At 36.9% G+C, this 16,611-nt stretch overlaps 1 protein-coding gene across 10 annotated transcripts in view; it reads left to right on the top strand.

Annotated features, from left to right (window-relative positions):
• The window catches only part of LOC113494924, an 82,325-nt gene that overhangs the window by 61,744 nt on the left and 3,970 nt on the right, over positions 1-16,611 (top strand). For 6 of the 10 annotated variants that reach the window (XM_026873446.1, XM_026873447.1, XM_026873449.1 and 3 more), the window contains 17 exons: positions 1,109-1,333; positions 3,610-3,796; positions 4,171-4,285; positions 5,532-5,686; positions 9,042-9,151; positions 9,854-10,027; positions 11,696-11,890; positions 11,966-12,074; positions 12,162-12,341; positions 12,502-12,639; positions 12,720-12,877; positions 12,969-13,156; positions 13,403-13,559; positions 13,725-13,811; positions 13,920-14,031; positions 14,237-14,402; positions 14,533-14,636. In XM_026873446.1, coding sequence (XP_026729247.1) covers positions 1,109-1,333; positions 3,610-3,796; positions 4,171-4,285; positions 5,532-5,686; positions 9,042-9,151; positions 9,854-10,027; positions 11,696-11,890; positions 11,966-12,074; positions 12,162-12,341; positions 12,502-12,639; positions 12,720-12,877; positions 12,969-13,156; positions 13,403-13,559; positions 13,725-13,811; positions 13,920-14,031; positions 14,237-14,402; positions 14,533-14,636 — 2,560 coding nt within the window. Of the gene's footprint in view, positions 1-1,108; positions 1,334-3,609; positions 3,797-4,170; positions 4,286-5,531; positions 5,687-9,041; positions 9,152-9,853; positions 10,028-11,695; positions 11,891-11,965; positions 12,075-12,161; positions 12,342-12,501; positions 12,640-12,719; positions 12,878-12,968; positions 13,157-13,402; positions 13,560-13,724; positions 13,812-13,919; positions 14,032-14,236; positions 14,403-14,532; positions 14,637-16,611 lie in introns of those variants that run through there. The other 4 variants (XM_026873451.1, XM_026873450.1, XM_026873454.1 and 1 more) reach the window with 4 other exon arrangements.

Genomic DNA, 16,611 nt, shown 5'->3' with positions numbered 1-16,611 from the left:
ATACGTGATTCTTTTTTTGTATCATTTTATTTCGTGAAGGGATAATCCTTGTAAACAAACTCTGCAATCCTAAATTAATAACGGTTTGTGTACAAACACAACATTCCAAATTCAAACGTCGAAAAATTATTTCTACCTCGACGAATGTAGATTTAAATTCCTAACGTATTGTTTTCATTATTCTTGTTTATTAAATGTTTAGATAAAGGTGCGTACCTGTTCACTGTCTATATAGAAAGTCATCTTGCCCGCATAACAATGGATCCGAATGAAAATGTCTAGGTAGCGTGTCCTCTAATCCTCGAAGAGGTCGTAAAATGGAACGTCACGAAAAAGAACAATTACTCCGTACAAACTGGTCCACGCTTATTGCTTGTCATTACTTAATGTTGTTGATCCAAGTTTTAATTAAATTGTTCACTTAATCATTACTAGGCCTAAATTAGGAATATAAAGTCTTTTGAGTAATATATAAATTGGCTTTTATGTTTTAGTAGAGCATCATTTGTCTTTTCTAAGATATAAATTTCTCCAGCAAATGGGCTTCTATTTACTTGATAAGACATTAAGTATTCCTATCAACTATTCCGAGTCCAGATAAAAACAAATAAATCCTATTGTTCCCAAACTAATCCTCCAACTAAATCTCTGACGTTCAGCTATTTGTCCCACAAATTATTCCGCCTCGGAAATCGAATTAATTTTATTACAAAATAATATAATTCAGTTATTCTAATTGTGTGCGTACCTATCAAAACAAAACTCTTATATATGTCCAATCCGACCCCAGTTCCGAGAATGTTTGAATAGAAATCTCAGCCTAGTGAACAGAACACGAGATTTACTCTCCTGACTCGATATAATTTAATTTGTGATAGGGATTTGCTTCCAAATGTTAAATCACTTTGGTTATGTCGTTTGCACAAAGTTATGTCTTTGAATTTTCTTTAGTCAAATCTTGTTAATGCCACTCACACTTGGATTCATAATATCTAAATGTGTACTACGAGTAAACATAGTCTTTTTGACTATGATAATTGAGCAGACAGGCGCTTCTAATCCCCCGGATCATTTTATGTTGGATCTGATTATGTTGACCAAAAACCAGATGTCTCGTGAGGATGGGGAGGCTGCGGTGCGCGTGTCTCTGCCTGAAGGCACCACGGCGACTGTCGGCGTGCGTGAGGGTATGTCTGTGGAGGAGTTCCTCGCCGCTGCATGTGCTCGACGCTCCCTCAACGCCCTGGAACACTTCGTTAGAGTCAAGAAGCGCCGCGATATGGAAGACCACAACTACTTCGTGCCACACCGCAGCGATCTCATTGAAACCTACGTAAGTAACCTCTATATTTCATCCAAATTATTTTCAACGAATATAAATATTAACCAAATCCATCAACTTCAGTTTTAATTTTTCTTTCTACGAATTTTTATATTCTTCCTAGCTGTACTTAAACCTCACGGGAAATCTTTTCCAATTTCCAAGGGTCCAAACCTAAATAGCTCACACATTTCTGAATTATTCGAAACAGGGAAAGCTTATTTATTTGATCAATTGTAAATATTTGTTTTTGCGTTTTAATATGAAAAAAAAACAAGTATATCATTATTTTTTTAACTGTTACGTAGTCTATATTATGATCAGAGTTAAGCAGTTTTGAAAAAGTATTCACTAAACTCATACATACTCATTTTATACAAAAGTGTAAAGTAGACCAACAAAGATACTAAAATGATGCTCCGTCCAAATGAATTATTGAAAGCCCTCATTAATTCACATCACACTCCGGCCATTTAAGATAACGGGATAATTAATCACGTTTCCGATAGTGTTAGACCTCAGCGCGGCTATTTCTAAATTAAATATTCGCCACACATTTGTGAAGCTAAAATAAAAAGTATAAATTCTTTGTGACCAAGTTGTCGTGAGTAGGGTGTGACAGGTCTTCCGTCAACGGCTGAGCAAAACACCGCGAGAGGTTATCAAAAAGTTATATTACACTTACTTCAGGATCAACGAATGCAAAATGCATGTGGCGAAGTTAAATCCCATTTCGGCTGTTGTTTGAATCAAATATATTACTTTCGTGGAAAGAACCCTTAATCCTAAAAGAGAAAAGTGTTACAGCGCAACATCGCAGACATGCATTATGTATGATTTCGTTTACAAAAGTTTCCAGCTTTATTTCACTGCATTCGTAGACAACATTTAACCGAGTAAAATTTTTAGACTCGTACAAAAAATATAAACAAATTGAATATTATATAATATACCCATATATAATTACATGTTTTAGCGTAGTGTTTTAGTTTGTACCAGAAAATCCCTGCTTTGATTGAGGTTGGACAGTGCAAGGATTAATTATTTTACACCATGTGTCCCTTATAAAGCTCTTTTAAGTACTGCCAAACAAAAAAATAAAACTTATGTAATTGAATCACCTGCGCAAGATTAAAAAGTATACGGCCTTTAATGGCCTAATTACCCTATCATAAATAAAACAGGATCCCACAATTAAATATGTATTTTAAAATGAATAAATTTATTTAAGTACGGCACGGAACGTGTTTTGCAAACAAACAATGAAAAGTCACAAAATTTAGCATAAGTTATTATGATCCGAGAAAGCCTTTCACAAGGATTTTTCATTTAACGTACCAACACAACATAAAGAATATCCAAATAAACATGACAAATATTTCAGATTTATAAAGACGGTGATGTGATCAGTACTTCGAAATTTCTATTAAAATGAGTATTGGAAAAATCTTATTCCATAGAGGGTCAAAATTGTTCGCGTTCGCTTTATCTTTTTAGAACAGATTTTTAAAGAGATTTGTAAAGATTACTTTTTCTAACAATAGCCGCCAAATGTTTAACGTTCTTCCGTTTTTTATGTGGTTTGAAATTGAAGTAAGGGTGCGATACCAAGAATAAGTTTATAAATACTAAAGATTTTATCAAACATAATTTATTGAAAAAACGTTTTATTTTTATACGTTATTTCTAATTTCATTATAAAGCTTTTTAAAAAACTGCTCAAATTAATATATATCGATCCATACTAAAGAGCTTTCGTAATGTTACAAAAGGGTTTTCTAAGAAAATGTAATTTTCACTTTAAAGTTTTATCCATGTTTCTGAGAAGAATCTATTCCACTGTCTGAAAGCGATACTAAAAGTGTTGTTTCAAAGAGATACAACGATACACCTGCACATGACAGCACTACGAGTAATTATTTCAAGCGAGTCACAGGCTTGTGTGCGCCCATCATCAATTTTCGGACCGCACTCCATGTGGACAGGCTGTTACTTTGTCTGTAAAATAAACACAACTGTAATACGTATTTACAGCTACTGCCCTCACTGCTTGTTTATTTTGTCCGCTTTGAGTTACTGAGGGGCAGGTTATAAGCCCCGTTTGACACACATATTTCAAAACTGTCATACAAATAGGGCACAGGGAATTCTGACCTGCAACTTTGTGACAAATTCAATACAGTAAACTACTTACACTGAATTTTACAGTTGCAATTTCGTTAAGGGGTTTAGTGAGCACAAATAGCTTTGTTTGTCATTTAATGAAGTCACTGTTTTATTGTTAATAGCTCCATACTCACGAAGTAGTGGAAGTGTGTGCCAAGATCCTATATCAAGTGGAATTACAACGGACGACGCTGGAACAAATGTGGGGCTTCAGCGTGGAAGCCGAGCTCATTGAGAACGCCGAGCGGCAGGACGAGCTCTGCTGCTATGTGAGCCGAGTTGAAGACAAGAGCGTCGCTATGCAAAATGGTAATTTATTATCGCCCAACAAAATTTACGCATTTCGTTCAAACTTGTAAGTAAAATAAATCTTAATATTTCTTGTAATTCAAGTGTTTCAAGAAATCTGTAAGCTTACATAATTTACGTACCTATGTTTTATAAATCGGCCGTCATGCATATTTCATAGCATCTCAACTTTGTTATTTATACTCGCATTAATTCAAGTTCTTTTTTGTCAAATGACGTCCGTCCTCAATTCGCAGCACGCGATATGCGAAATCAGAATCATCTTTTGTGAAACATTTTCACTTTTATTCTCCCTTCGAAATACGTTACTTTCTCCCTGATTAAAAAAAGTTAAAACAATCATTCCAAGTTTAGTTGTTTGCATTTTCTATCAGGTATAATCAAAGGCGATGAAATAATGGTAATCAACGGAGCAATCGTATCTGACCTAGATATGATGTACTTGGAGAGCGTGCTGCAAGAGGAACTGTCCCTCGTCATGATGATGAGGTATGTACACAATGACTTTCTATTCAAGTTTACTTTGTCTTTGTATTTGAAGTACGTATAACCTTGATAATGATAGGTACGAGATGTTTTTTTCTATTTTAATAAAAATGTAAAGTGGCTACAGTATGCCTAAACGTATCTACAATTTAACAAGAGAAGTTAAAATTCCAAATCAAACGGTTCAGCGGCGTGAAATAAAATAAAATAATTAATGGTAGCGAGAATATTTCTTAACATAAAAGGTCGTAGAGCGTTCCCATTTAGCGAGATTCGAAGTACTTGAGACAAACAGGAAAGTCGTCGCCTACCACCTAATAAAACGGAAGTCAAAGAGTGCGCAGCCGGGGCAGGGTGGAAGGCCTGTTCATCGGCATTTCCCGCCCTCATACACCTGACCTTTCGCGGCGCGACACGTTTACTGAAGCGTTCTGCGACCTACATAGCGGCCTAGCCTGCAGCCTGCGCCGGCCTCCACCTGCTCACAGCTCTCCGCCGCGTCACCGCAGCCATTGTGAACGACCGCAATTGAGCCTCTCGACGTTACCGCACCCGCGCCGCGTCAAATAATGCTCCCCAACAAATGTCATCTCGAAACAAGCACTCGCGACACGATATTATTATTGTTGTGAGTTGTTTCATCTCGCCGTTCATATAAAGCCTTTCCGGCTTAAAGGCGGTCGCTTTTATTATCTTGTTAAACCTGGTGAAGTTTATGCGAATAATTAAAGCATTACGTAACTTTCATTATCTACACAGCTAGGTGTACGGTCTTTGTTGCCTTTGAAGTGGTCGTATCTAACTCACTGTGAAATAAGAATATGAATTCAATATAATGTATTACACAACGTTAAAAAATCATCTGAAAATAGCAAACTTCATGTTAAAAAAAGCAATCCGCGAGCGAAACGAAACAAAAGTACTTTTAAAATAATTACTGTAAATGATGACTATGTGCGTTATATAGCGGTGTAACATTTTCATTGTTGGAATTTCCATTCTTCCGTCGAAAAAAATAAATACTTTTCTTTTCATTTTGATTACCGCGCCGCGCGAAACGACTGATTCGTGCTGTGATATAATACTTTGCATCGGCGTTCTCCTGTGCCCTGAGCGCGTATCGTAAATATGTGTGAGAACAGTCTTGAGTAAACACATCACGTGTTGTTTCTATAAATCGAGTATTCCGTTTTATTCGCGTGCGCGGAGATTGTATTTAGATAGTGTTTGAGCAGCAATTTATACACAGGTCGTCTCGCACGGAGCCGCCGGAGCTGACGGGGGTGATGCGCGCGGCCACGGACGACATAATCGATTCCCTCGTGTGCCCGCCGCCGCCCAGCGAGCCGCCAGTCATCTCCGACGACATGATATCCGGCCTCATCGTGCCCGCGCCCGCCTGGAGTAAGTACACGTCAACCACACACTACTCTACAGAATTTTAACCATTAACATACAGCGTGATACTCATTTATCAAACTATCCGCAATATACAAAACCACTCGCACATAAACCGCAAAGTCAAATACAACCTCCTTGTTACAAAGTTTGCTACGAATATAAATCATCGACAGTTTCTTGTTCCGTTTTACAACAAAATCTTTTCGTGTCAGTATTTTATACCTACACAAAATCATTAAAAAAGGATGAATCAGCAAACGAGTCAAATATCACGTACGTAAACAGGTAGAATTTTATCGATAGAGACCACGCCGTACACATATACCGAGCACGGGTATGTATGACGAACGTTCATTATGTTTTTCATCGCGCCTTTGCCACCTATTGCTCACATTTGATGAGTTTGCACTTTATTTTGCGCAACGTTTTAGCTTATGTTCTGTATTGCGACCCTAGCACTCCCTATTTTGAACATTCCCGCTACGTCATCATGAAAATTACAGTAATGCAATAACAAAATTTTAACTACCGAGTCTTTATTTAATGATGCTGGGTTGACATTAACAAATTAAATATTTATTATCATAATAGAATGGTAACCTGATCAAATAGATTCCCGCAAATTAATCGTTCATCACGTTTGGGGGAATGAAATACTAATTAACATACCAAAATTAACCGCTGTGACACTAATATGCAGTGAATTTATTTCACTAACAATCCATTCCATTACGTAAATCATAAATTGACATGATAATTTATGTTTTGTGACATAGCACTTAACAAGCAACTCTTCAATATTCCTTTTACGTAATACTTGGCATCGTTTCGTTTCGGAATTGTGGCTCCCAGCCAGTAATGCCCTAACAACTACCCACAATCACGATGCGGATTATTTATCAGTCATCGTTACCACTCCGGGTTTCCGCCTATTGTCTTTATTTATACCTATACCTTACATAGTTATGCGAAGCATTGTTTACCGTGTACACAATCATCAGAGGCTCTAATAGCCACAATCAGAATGCGATACGCCATAGCGCTATACATAGAACAAATAAACCATCGAGCCTTAGTAAATGAAAGATAGGTATGCAATTTCGCGTACAGAAGCGTTTTGTGTTCACCACGAATGTGGGAACAATATACGTTTGTATTTAGATAGTCTATCTCCCCTTTCTTGTAAACGTTAACTTCATTGTGTATTAACTTGCCTATAATAGGTACCCATTGATGTTCAAAATTGTGACTGTAAGAAATATTTTTAATTTAATATTTATCAACCTTTTTTTAATAAAAGGTGCTTGAGAAATTTTATGAGTAAAAAATTTATTATATTATAAATTTAATCTATTCCAAGAAAGCCTGTCTGGTTTTCCTAATGGAAGGAATAAATTAAGAATTATTATATACCTGGGAGTATTTTTCACCCTTTTTTTCCTTGTTTCTACTTGGAGGCGTTCATAGTCCGACGGACGTTATTTAAACTTACTGATCCGGAATTACTGCCCTCTCTGAAGCTTTACTGAACTTATTCCACCGTTCATCATTGAAGAGGCAATTATGACGACATATTGACTCGGCGTGTAGTAGTTGTTTGTTTTATGACAGCAGTTACGTTTCTAGTAGGAGTATCGGGCGAGGCTCGACGCTGCCCGACTTTGAATTGCGGAGGTCGTAACAATGGCAGACTCTCACAACCGCAAACACATTATTCATTATGACATCTCTGTGTAATGAAACCGCTGAACTCTTGCGATACTTGTATTTGGAATAAAATCAAAATCGATTGGCGTTTAATTTCCACTCTAAGCGTATGTCTTAATTGTTATAAATAAACTACAGTACTTTATATCAATACCTTCCAATAAGTTATGAATTAAGATAACTGTAACCTTTTAAATTTACTTAAGACCGATACAAAAAAAACAGATTAAAAAAATACGAGGTTAACCGTTAACACTGTTGTGCTAATTCAGCAAAAATACCGGTAGACTAAATAAAGGCCGCGACCCCGCCTGGAGCTATTTGCTTGTGCCCGCTGTTGACTTACGGCGGCCAAAAACTCATTGTGTGACTTCTTCTTATAAAGCGGCCTTTACATGAAACTTTCATCACGAACATTGTAATTTCCTCTCATGTTATTGAAATCTGGGCATCTCTTTTCAAATCAGTTTTATTGAACATTTTGATTGCAAATGTCTTAATCTTTACGTATTAAAAGATCTTGTAAGATGCCTGTATTTTATATGGAAGCGTAAATGTGTGGATATTTATATCGTGTGACGTCAAATTTTTGACGCAGCGATCGATAGGTACTGGTTAGGAATTGGGGTGCAAATATCAAAGCGATGAGGGACGATTTAACATAACACCGGTTTTAAGTATGACGTAGAAAGGTGTGACAGATACATACAAAATCGAGTTATCTAATTTTGTTTTTGAATATTCTAGCAATTAATTCAACTTTGGAATACGATACAACTCAGTCGGCGGTGTCTATAATAAAATCTTTCGTGTTTATCACTCTCAAATAATGCTATCTAAATGACTGTAGGTATACCTGGCTTAATTTATCTAGGTGAATAATGGATATTCATGAAACTGGTAATCTCTGTGTTTGTTGTACTTAGTACGACTGTCATTTGCATTTCAGAAATAATAATGATGCAAACGCCGGTTTCATTACTCATTGTGCTCTTACTATGACTGAATATCAAAAACTCCGGTACTTTGAAATATTCATTTTAATGAAAGTACAAGTGGTACCTGCTTGGGGGCTGTTCTAGTAAGCGGTCATTTGCCATCGGCCTAAGAACCTCATTTAAGTTGAAGTTCAAAGGTAGACGCCATTTTTTGTGGAGTTTCCACCTGACATATTATGTATGGCATTGAGTAGATAATTCATATTTCATGAATATACATGTTTGTCATGAACAGGTTTATAGAAATATGTTGTTGTATAGATATTTAAATAGAATTTATTTTTATGAAAAATCCTTCTTAAACATTTAGGTACCTACAGAACAAAAAGACTGTTTGTATAGATAACGTAACCTTAGCATAATTATGGACATAAAATATATCCGATTTGGATAATTACTGGATATTAAGCTATCCACAATTTGTTACGTACCAATTATAATTTTCGTAATTTCATGGAATTTCGCCAGTTTACTCTTTACGAAGTTAGCTGATGTAACCCGACCGTCAACACACACGTCAGCTGTCACATTTAAATTTAAACATAATAAAGCCCGCCTAAATAAAACGGACGTTTTATCATTGTCTGTCACCGTGTATTATAAAGTTTAGAAGTAATTTATGTCATAATTGTGTTACCCTCATCTCGGCACAGGCAAGGAACTGTACAGCCCCGACGCGGACGCGCACGGCGGTGACGCAGTCAGCGGCCCGCCCAAAGTCAGCTCCCGAACTAACTCGTTCGAAATAGAAAATCTGCTCAAGGTAATGTATATAATAGCTTTATTCGTTCAACTGTACTTTGAAATTGTTAAGATGTAGGTCAATTACACCCCAGAGACATGTAGAAACCAAAATAGTGCGGTTACCTACACTATACTAATAAGGTGTTTATAAGGTTAGAGATAGTGCTCGCTAAATGAGTTTCCGTGTGACCGGTATTACGAAGATTAGCACCTAGTCCTTGGCAAACTGTAAAGTATTAGGCAGTACACCTGTGACAACCCTTCAGGGAAATTTAGGGCTGATGGCGTAGATAGTACGCTCGTCACATGCACGCCTGTACGACGTAATCCCTGATTCAATTATCTATCTCTCGGAGGATCTTCCCCGGTTTATTTCGTTAGCTTGCCCGCATGGTAATGTCTCTCTCGAAAATAATAATCGTCTCAGGAGATTCAGCCGGCGTCCCCTACAATATCCCTTCCTGCTTATATAAATTATAGCCATCTACTGATTATCTTTCATGAAAATGTGTCCTTTAATATTGTACGTGGTATATTTTCTGCTGTTTTTGTTTAACATTTTAGAAAGGACCTTTAGATTATGTTTTATATTTTTAGACTTTTACGTTTCATAAGACAGTTCCTTTAATTGAGGCAACTTGTTACGAATTTCAAACCAAAAAAAAACAGTCTTGATTAACCTAATCCAAACTCCTTTTTCAAAACTCACCGTGGTACATAGAGCGCGGAGCAAGTGACTGGCTGGTGCCGCTCCCCGGCGGAGACCCGGCGCGGCAGCCCCACCGGCAGCGTGGCGAGCGCCGCGGCCGGCACGCCCTCGCGACACCTCTCTGATGCTGACAAACTCAGGAAAGTGCTGCTCGAGCTGGTCGATACTGAACGCGCATATGTTAAGGTAACGTACACACTTACTATTTACTTTCTTGCATTCCAAAGTGTAAACTCTTACGTCTTAAACCTTATCATAGGTGACGTTGTGTATTTGACTAAAAATCTAATAAGTTCATCATACACCTTTCCAAAAAGATCTCGAAAAGTATTTTTCTTATTGCGTAAAAATGAAGACGATACATTAAGCTGCACTTTCGTTCGATATCATTTATCAGTACACTTTAACAGAAATTTGACGACCTTTTACGCCACGTTACTTATGTACCTACAGCAAAATAATACAATGAAAGATATCAACAAATAAACTATTTAATTCCACTTTTTTTTTTGGTTATATGATGTACGATTTACATAGTTGAATTCAACACTGAATACAAACTGTAAATCTCCTGTAAGTTAATATATTTAAAAAACTTTCATCTCAATGTAAACCCCTTTTCATTGTTAACTAAATCAGTTTACAATCCTATCTCATAGCTTTATGGCTATGATAATGTTAAGGTTGTCATAACTTCAGATTAAGTACACTTAGTTGAAGATTCAAATGTATACTCTGTTTAACTTTGTATTCTAAAATACTTCTCGAATAACAGTAAATATCTTAGTCGACTTACTAAATGTGTAATGTTTTCTTCTACTTTTTATCTGTATAGAAGTTTATGCTGACTCTAAATACAAGAAACTTATTATATCACAGCCACATGAATGATAATTTCTCTCTCGTCTCTCTCTTGGCGCTAATTCAAACTAACTCCCGTAACTCCACAACTAGTTATATCTTCAAGTTGCAAGTTAGAGACACATTTGCGACTAGTAACCAGTACTTCATACAGAACTTAGAATCTGAAACAACTTGAACTGCGGGTAGGCTGAACATTAAATGAATAATCCGCTGAATTTGTCAATTCGATTAAAACACAAAATTGAATCGACTCAAATAATAGAGTCAAAGATAAAGTAATAGTCACCATCTTTCATATAAATATTCATCCCGGCGAAAAGTTTTGATGGATTTCTAAAACGTATTTAAAACTTGGTAAACCTGAGCGCACCTGTTCAGCGATTTTACTACCTGTTACGGTTAAAAGTTTCTTTTAAAATAAATCCAAAATGGGGTTAATCTGAAAATGACGGCGTCGTTCCGGTATTCATAAAAACCTTTTCAACTATAATCAAGATATTTATTAAGGTAATGGATAAGTAGGATATTAACATAAAGTTTAGTAAGCACTTAACCTTTATTTATGTATGTATTTAGTGCTTTTGTAATAAATTGAGTCGTTAGGAATTCCAAAATTCAGTTTTTTAACCTTTCGCGATACGGCACGTACGATGTAATTTAGCCAAACCGAGCACGCTAGTAATAACGTTAGATTACAATCTAAGTACACCGCTACACATAAACTGTTTACTAATTGCTCCTATATGAGGTTCTCCAATAGCAACATCCTAATTATATAAGGACCCGGTTACGTACAATTTAATGACTTACCTAAACTGGGGTAACACGGCGGTAAGCTCGTAAACGCTGCACACAATACCCGGCATACAAACCTAAACGACGCCGTTCCTGTACCAATGTAACATAATATTATGAGAGAAGTTTGAAACAAAAAGTTTCAATGTTAATTCCGACACGCGTTGAACATAACACTAAAGTTGTTACTTCCAGCACTTGAACAACTTACTGGAAAACTACCTGGAGCCGCTGAAGAAAGAAACTTTTTTATCAAACGCCGAGATCAATGCTTTGTTCGGAAACATTCAGGAGATAGTGACTTTCCAACGACAATTCTTGCAAAACTTAGAGGAAGCGCTTGAGGCTGAACCCAACTTCCATCACTTTGAATTTTCTAACCAGTTTAAGGTACACAATTACCATTTATTAATACTATTACGTTTAATATTGTCGGGCTTTGTGTAACGACTTGCTTTTTTTCAGAATGTTCTCTTCGCAGTTGGAAACGCTTTCCTATATTATGTTAACCATTTCAAGTTGTACAGTTCTTTCTGTGCTAGTCACAGTAAAGCTCAGAAGGTTTTGCATCCAAGTAAGTACAACTTTCTGCAATGAAATAAGTTACAATTTATTTCTTGTTCTTAAATTTCACTAATTTGCTTTGCAATGTTTGTTGTAGATGAAGGCAATCAAGCTTTACAAGAATTCCTTGCGGCTAGGAATCCAAAACAACAGCATTCATCAACTCTGGAGTCGTACTTAATAAAACCAATTCAACGGATATTAAAATATCCGCTTTTACTCCAGCAATTGAGAAATTTGACTGATGTTAACTCTGAAGAACACCTTCATTTAGTGGGTAAGAACTTGGTCATTTTATTAATCTTAGAAGTTCAGCTAACTCTTATTTTTTAGTTACCGTCTTGAATATTCTTATGCGTAACAGTTATTGTAATGCGTAGAATTCAAGCAATAAGCTAATAATAGACATGATTGTAAAAAAAATATTATTCTTGCAGAGGCTCTCAAAGGTATGGAAAAAGTTGCGGAGCACATCAATGAAATGCAACGAATTCATGAAGAGTATGGTGCTATATTTGACCACTTGTTTAGGCAACATCAAAAGTCTTGCAAGCAACCAATAGATCTAAGTCCTGGTACGTATTTAAACTTGAAACTTAGTAGAAAGTATATAATGTTCTTTTTCCATATCTAATAATATTTTCTTTTTTTGCAGGTGATTTGTTATACTATGGAGGAGTAGAATGGTTAAATATTTCTGACTTTTTAGGAAAAATTAAAAAGGGATTGGAATTACACGCAATGTGCTTTGTATTTAAATCTGCTGTTGTCTTCCTCTGCAAAGAAAGACTGAGACAGAAGAAAAAGCTTATGGTAAAAAGCTCCCTCTTTTGTTTAATTTAAAAAGGTTATATTTAAAAAGCGTTTATCAAGTTCGTTGCATTAAAACCTCTTTTAATTATAGGGTGTATCGTCAAAGAACAATTCGAACGAAGTAGAGATCATTCGGTACCAGGTGTTGATACCAGTGACCGAGGTACAGGTGCGCGCCTCCTCCGCCAAGGACATGGACAGCCACTTCCTCTGGGAACTAATCCATCTGCGGAGCCAGCTCCAACGCCGATCTGAAAAAGTCTACGTGCTATCTAACAGGTATGACTTTCAATATTCGAAAGGCTCTACTTTTCTTTAGGAACGATTTTAACGGTTTTTTTAACTGCAGTCGTTTGCTTGACTTTGTTGATGTGAATGGATTTTCATGTCGTCTAAATGAATTACTGAACTATAAAAGGATTTAATATAAGTTTTCTTTTTTGCAATGACATAACTCGTGTGGATTTCAAAACTGTTATACGTAAACTACCTACTTTTACTATAACCGGTTTCGTCAATTTCTAGTACGGCTGACTTCCGAAACGCATTCCTGAAGACGATTCGTCAGATAATTCGTGAGTCGGTGCGCAATATGTCACTGCCAAGCTCTCGACCGGCCCCAGCGCCGCCGCGGGCTCCACACGCACCGCACACTCTAGAACGCGACAGATCTAAGCACCAGGTAACTTGGACTATAAGATGACTTCTTGTATGTAAAACTAACTTGTTAATAATCGACTAATAATAACGTCAACTAAGAATCTAACATTTTCTAAAAAAAAAATAGTTTTTCGTAAAAATTCTAACTTGTATATTTTCTTTTACGTAAACATGTGTGAATGTGTAGGTGCATGTGATGCAGGGATCGCAAACGCTTGGAAAAACTAAAAAGCCTAAAACTTCCGGGCAGAGACTGTCAGCTGGAAACATTGAGGTGAGATGGTTACGATTTGTTATGAAATGCGGCTTTTTTTCTAATATTATCTAAACAAAACGTCACCAGTTTTAACAACCATGATCTGATATACGTAAACATTTGCAGGTGGGTGACCTATCTCGCGAGAACTCCCAGGACGCGGATGAACCGCCGCCAGAGCCTCCCCCAGAGGAACCAGCTTTCAGGCACCGCAGCAAGACGCTTGGTGATGCCGTTGGTCAGTACAATATACTTCATATGAAGACCTACCCGAAACGTATATTGCAAAACAGACGCATCCTATATAATATCGTACAGCTCATTTTTCTTACTCAGTAATTGATTCAACGAATATCATACAAGCATTACTAACTTTTAAATTCAATTAATTATTACAAATCACACTTGCATAATAATGCATGATTACTAACCCTACTAACCAGGTAATAACATACAAATACCGGAACCAATTGCGAAGCGCGCGCCGCCTCCCCCGCCGCCAGACACTGACAAGTCAGATCTCGGATCTAAGTCAGAGGGAGAAGACGAGCAGCCACCCCCACCCGCCAAGAGGGGGCTTGGCAGGACTCCCAACCACCTCACTCTAAGGTACAGGAATTTTCTACTTACAACCCAAAACTTATCTCTATTAGAGTTCAGGATTTCAACAACAAACCAGCCATAGTTAATTTTAAGAAGGTCTTTCTATCCCTGATTATTTCAATATTCTTTCTTGCAGCACAACGTCGACGTTGAGTGCAGGCAGTACTGGCAGTCAGGCCCGGCTCATCCAATCTTCACATCAACCTACCCAATATCAGCCTACTATGGTGAAGGAACTAGGTAAGCAAGAATCGCAATCACTTAAATCGTCACCAGAACGAAAAAGTTCCACAACGCCAGAGAAGAGAATCAAAGTCATTCGGTCGTGTAGCGGTAGCAGCGTTAATAGAGATAAGTCACCAAATCGAGTCATGGATCACACTTCACCAGATCGCGATCGCGTCACTAAAGTCATCGTTTGTAAATCTCCTAATAAATCGAGCTTAAAGCAAACCAAAACTTTGCATCGGTCACCGAGAGGAAGCTTCGATCAATCAAAGTCCCCTCGAGGGTCAATAGATAAGTCGCGGTCGCCACAACAGAGCTTTGATGGAACCCGATCCCCCCGCGGTAGTATCATGAAATCACGTGAAAATAGTATTGACCGCTCGAGGTCACCGAAACCCGCAATCAAGAAAGGAATAATGCGAACCCCTCAAGCAAGTTTTGACAAATCGCCTTGCAAATCACCAAATTTAAGCCGCAGGTCTTCTAAATCTGGCGGGGAAAAATTAGCTCGGCTGGGAACTAATTCTCTTGACAGAATGACTCATTATTCTCAACTAGCAAAAGCAGAAGATAAAGCTATTAAAATGGGTATTGTTGTGTCTAAATCTACTGAGTCGATTGCTAAAGCTATCGAACATCCAACTTGTGTTCAATGTTACCTTTCTGGGAAAAAGCAAAGTAAAACCTCCTAGCATAAGGGGAAGGGCAAGTCCCCCAAATCTCGACGTAAATCAATGACTGCGCAGTCGATACTTACTCACTCTGATCGCAGTAGCGTCGAGACCTTGGATGACATGCCCTTAGACCGCGCTCGATGCGCGGCACCACGTCATCACGAAAGGAATGACTTTGATCAAATACATGTTTAGATCGAAGTCATTTCTAAATAATACCGTGACATGACAGCCTTGAAAGAATTCGATAACATCAATTAAATGTACCTTATTAAATAATCTGGCATTTACGTTCTCTGTGGAGATAAATTACAAAGAGTTAGACTACAATCTATGAACTGACTGGTATGCCTTCGATGGTGTAATATGAAAAATGAAAGACTATGATCTTGCGACATACATCAGAATGTATTTGTATTAACCTACTATTTAGAAGACTGTACTACCGATGTGTGACTGACGAACTAGCAAACTTTATGACAAATTATATACGACACGAAGTTCTCAAGCTCTGACACTAACTCATTCAGAATTGAGACGTATACATGATTATTATTCGTATACGTAAGATAAATTCATCGTAAATTCAATATGTCACAGTTACGCATAGGTAACTGTAGTAGATTATAAAATTATTTCACGACTCTTAACGTAGAAATGTACCTCCATAATGATAAGTAGACACAATAATTAAAATCGTAATATTATAGAATATGAAGTTAATCAAATTCTAATTCTAGATAAATCCAAGTGCTAAGTGTTACATAATAATGGCTGTGGTATCGTACTGATGTTAATCCTTTAATCACATTTGTCATAGTATTATTCTTCTTGTTAATTTAATTTATACTGTTATTATACATCCCAATAGATTTAATGTATTATTATGTAGATGGCCATGGATTTGTATCGTTAATTAAGTCTTCCATTTCTAAGTATCTATAAGTAATGAGATTTATTTATTTATCTGTCGCATTTCTTCAGTACCTGCTCAATTTAGTATTTAACTTATTAATTCATTAAGTATATTTCATCAGTATCTTATAACATGTATGATTGTATGTATTATTATGTCATTGCATGCTATTTATATATTTATGGCACGGAATGGTGTCCTGATCATTGTACCTATATTATTGGATATATCTATATACACAATACGTATATTATAAGTTAACACGTATTTCCCAATATTGCACCTAAACATTAAATAACGTTACTGTGGCAAACGTTTAAAATCTTACAGCAGTATAGACTGGTTCGGCACTGTATAATCAAGGCAAACGTAGCACAAATTATTGCCAGTCTTGCTA

This window comes from Trichoplusia ni, chromosome 6, assembly GCF_003590095.1.
Source record: "Trichoplusia ni isolate ovarian cell line Hi5 chromosome 6, tn1, whole genome shotgun sequence".
NCBI lineage: Eukaryota > Metazoa > Arthropoda > Insecta > Lepidoptera > Noctuidae > Trichoplusia > Trichoplusia ni.
The sequence above is the reverse complement of the archived record's forward strand: the minus strand, read 5'-3'. Positions and strand labels throughout refer to the sequence as shown.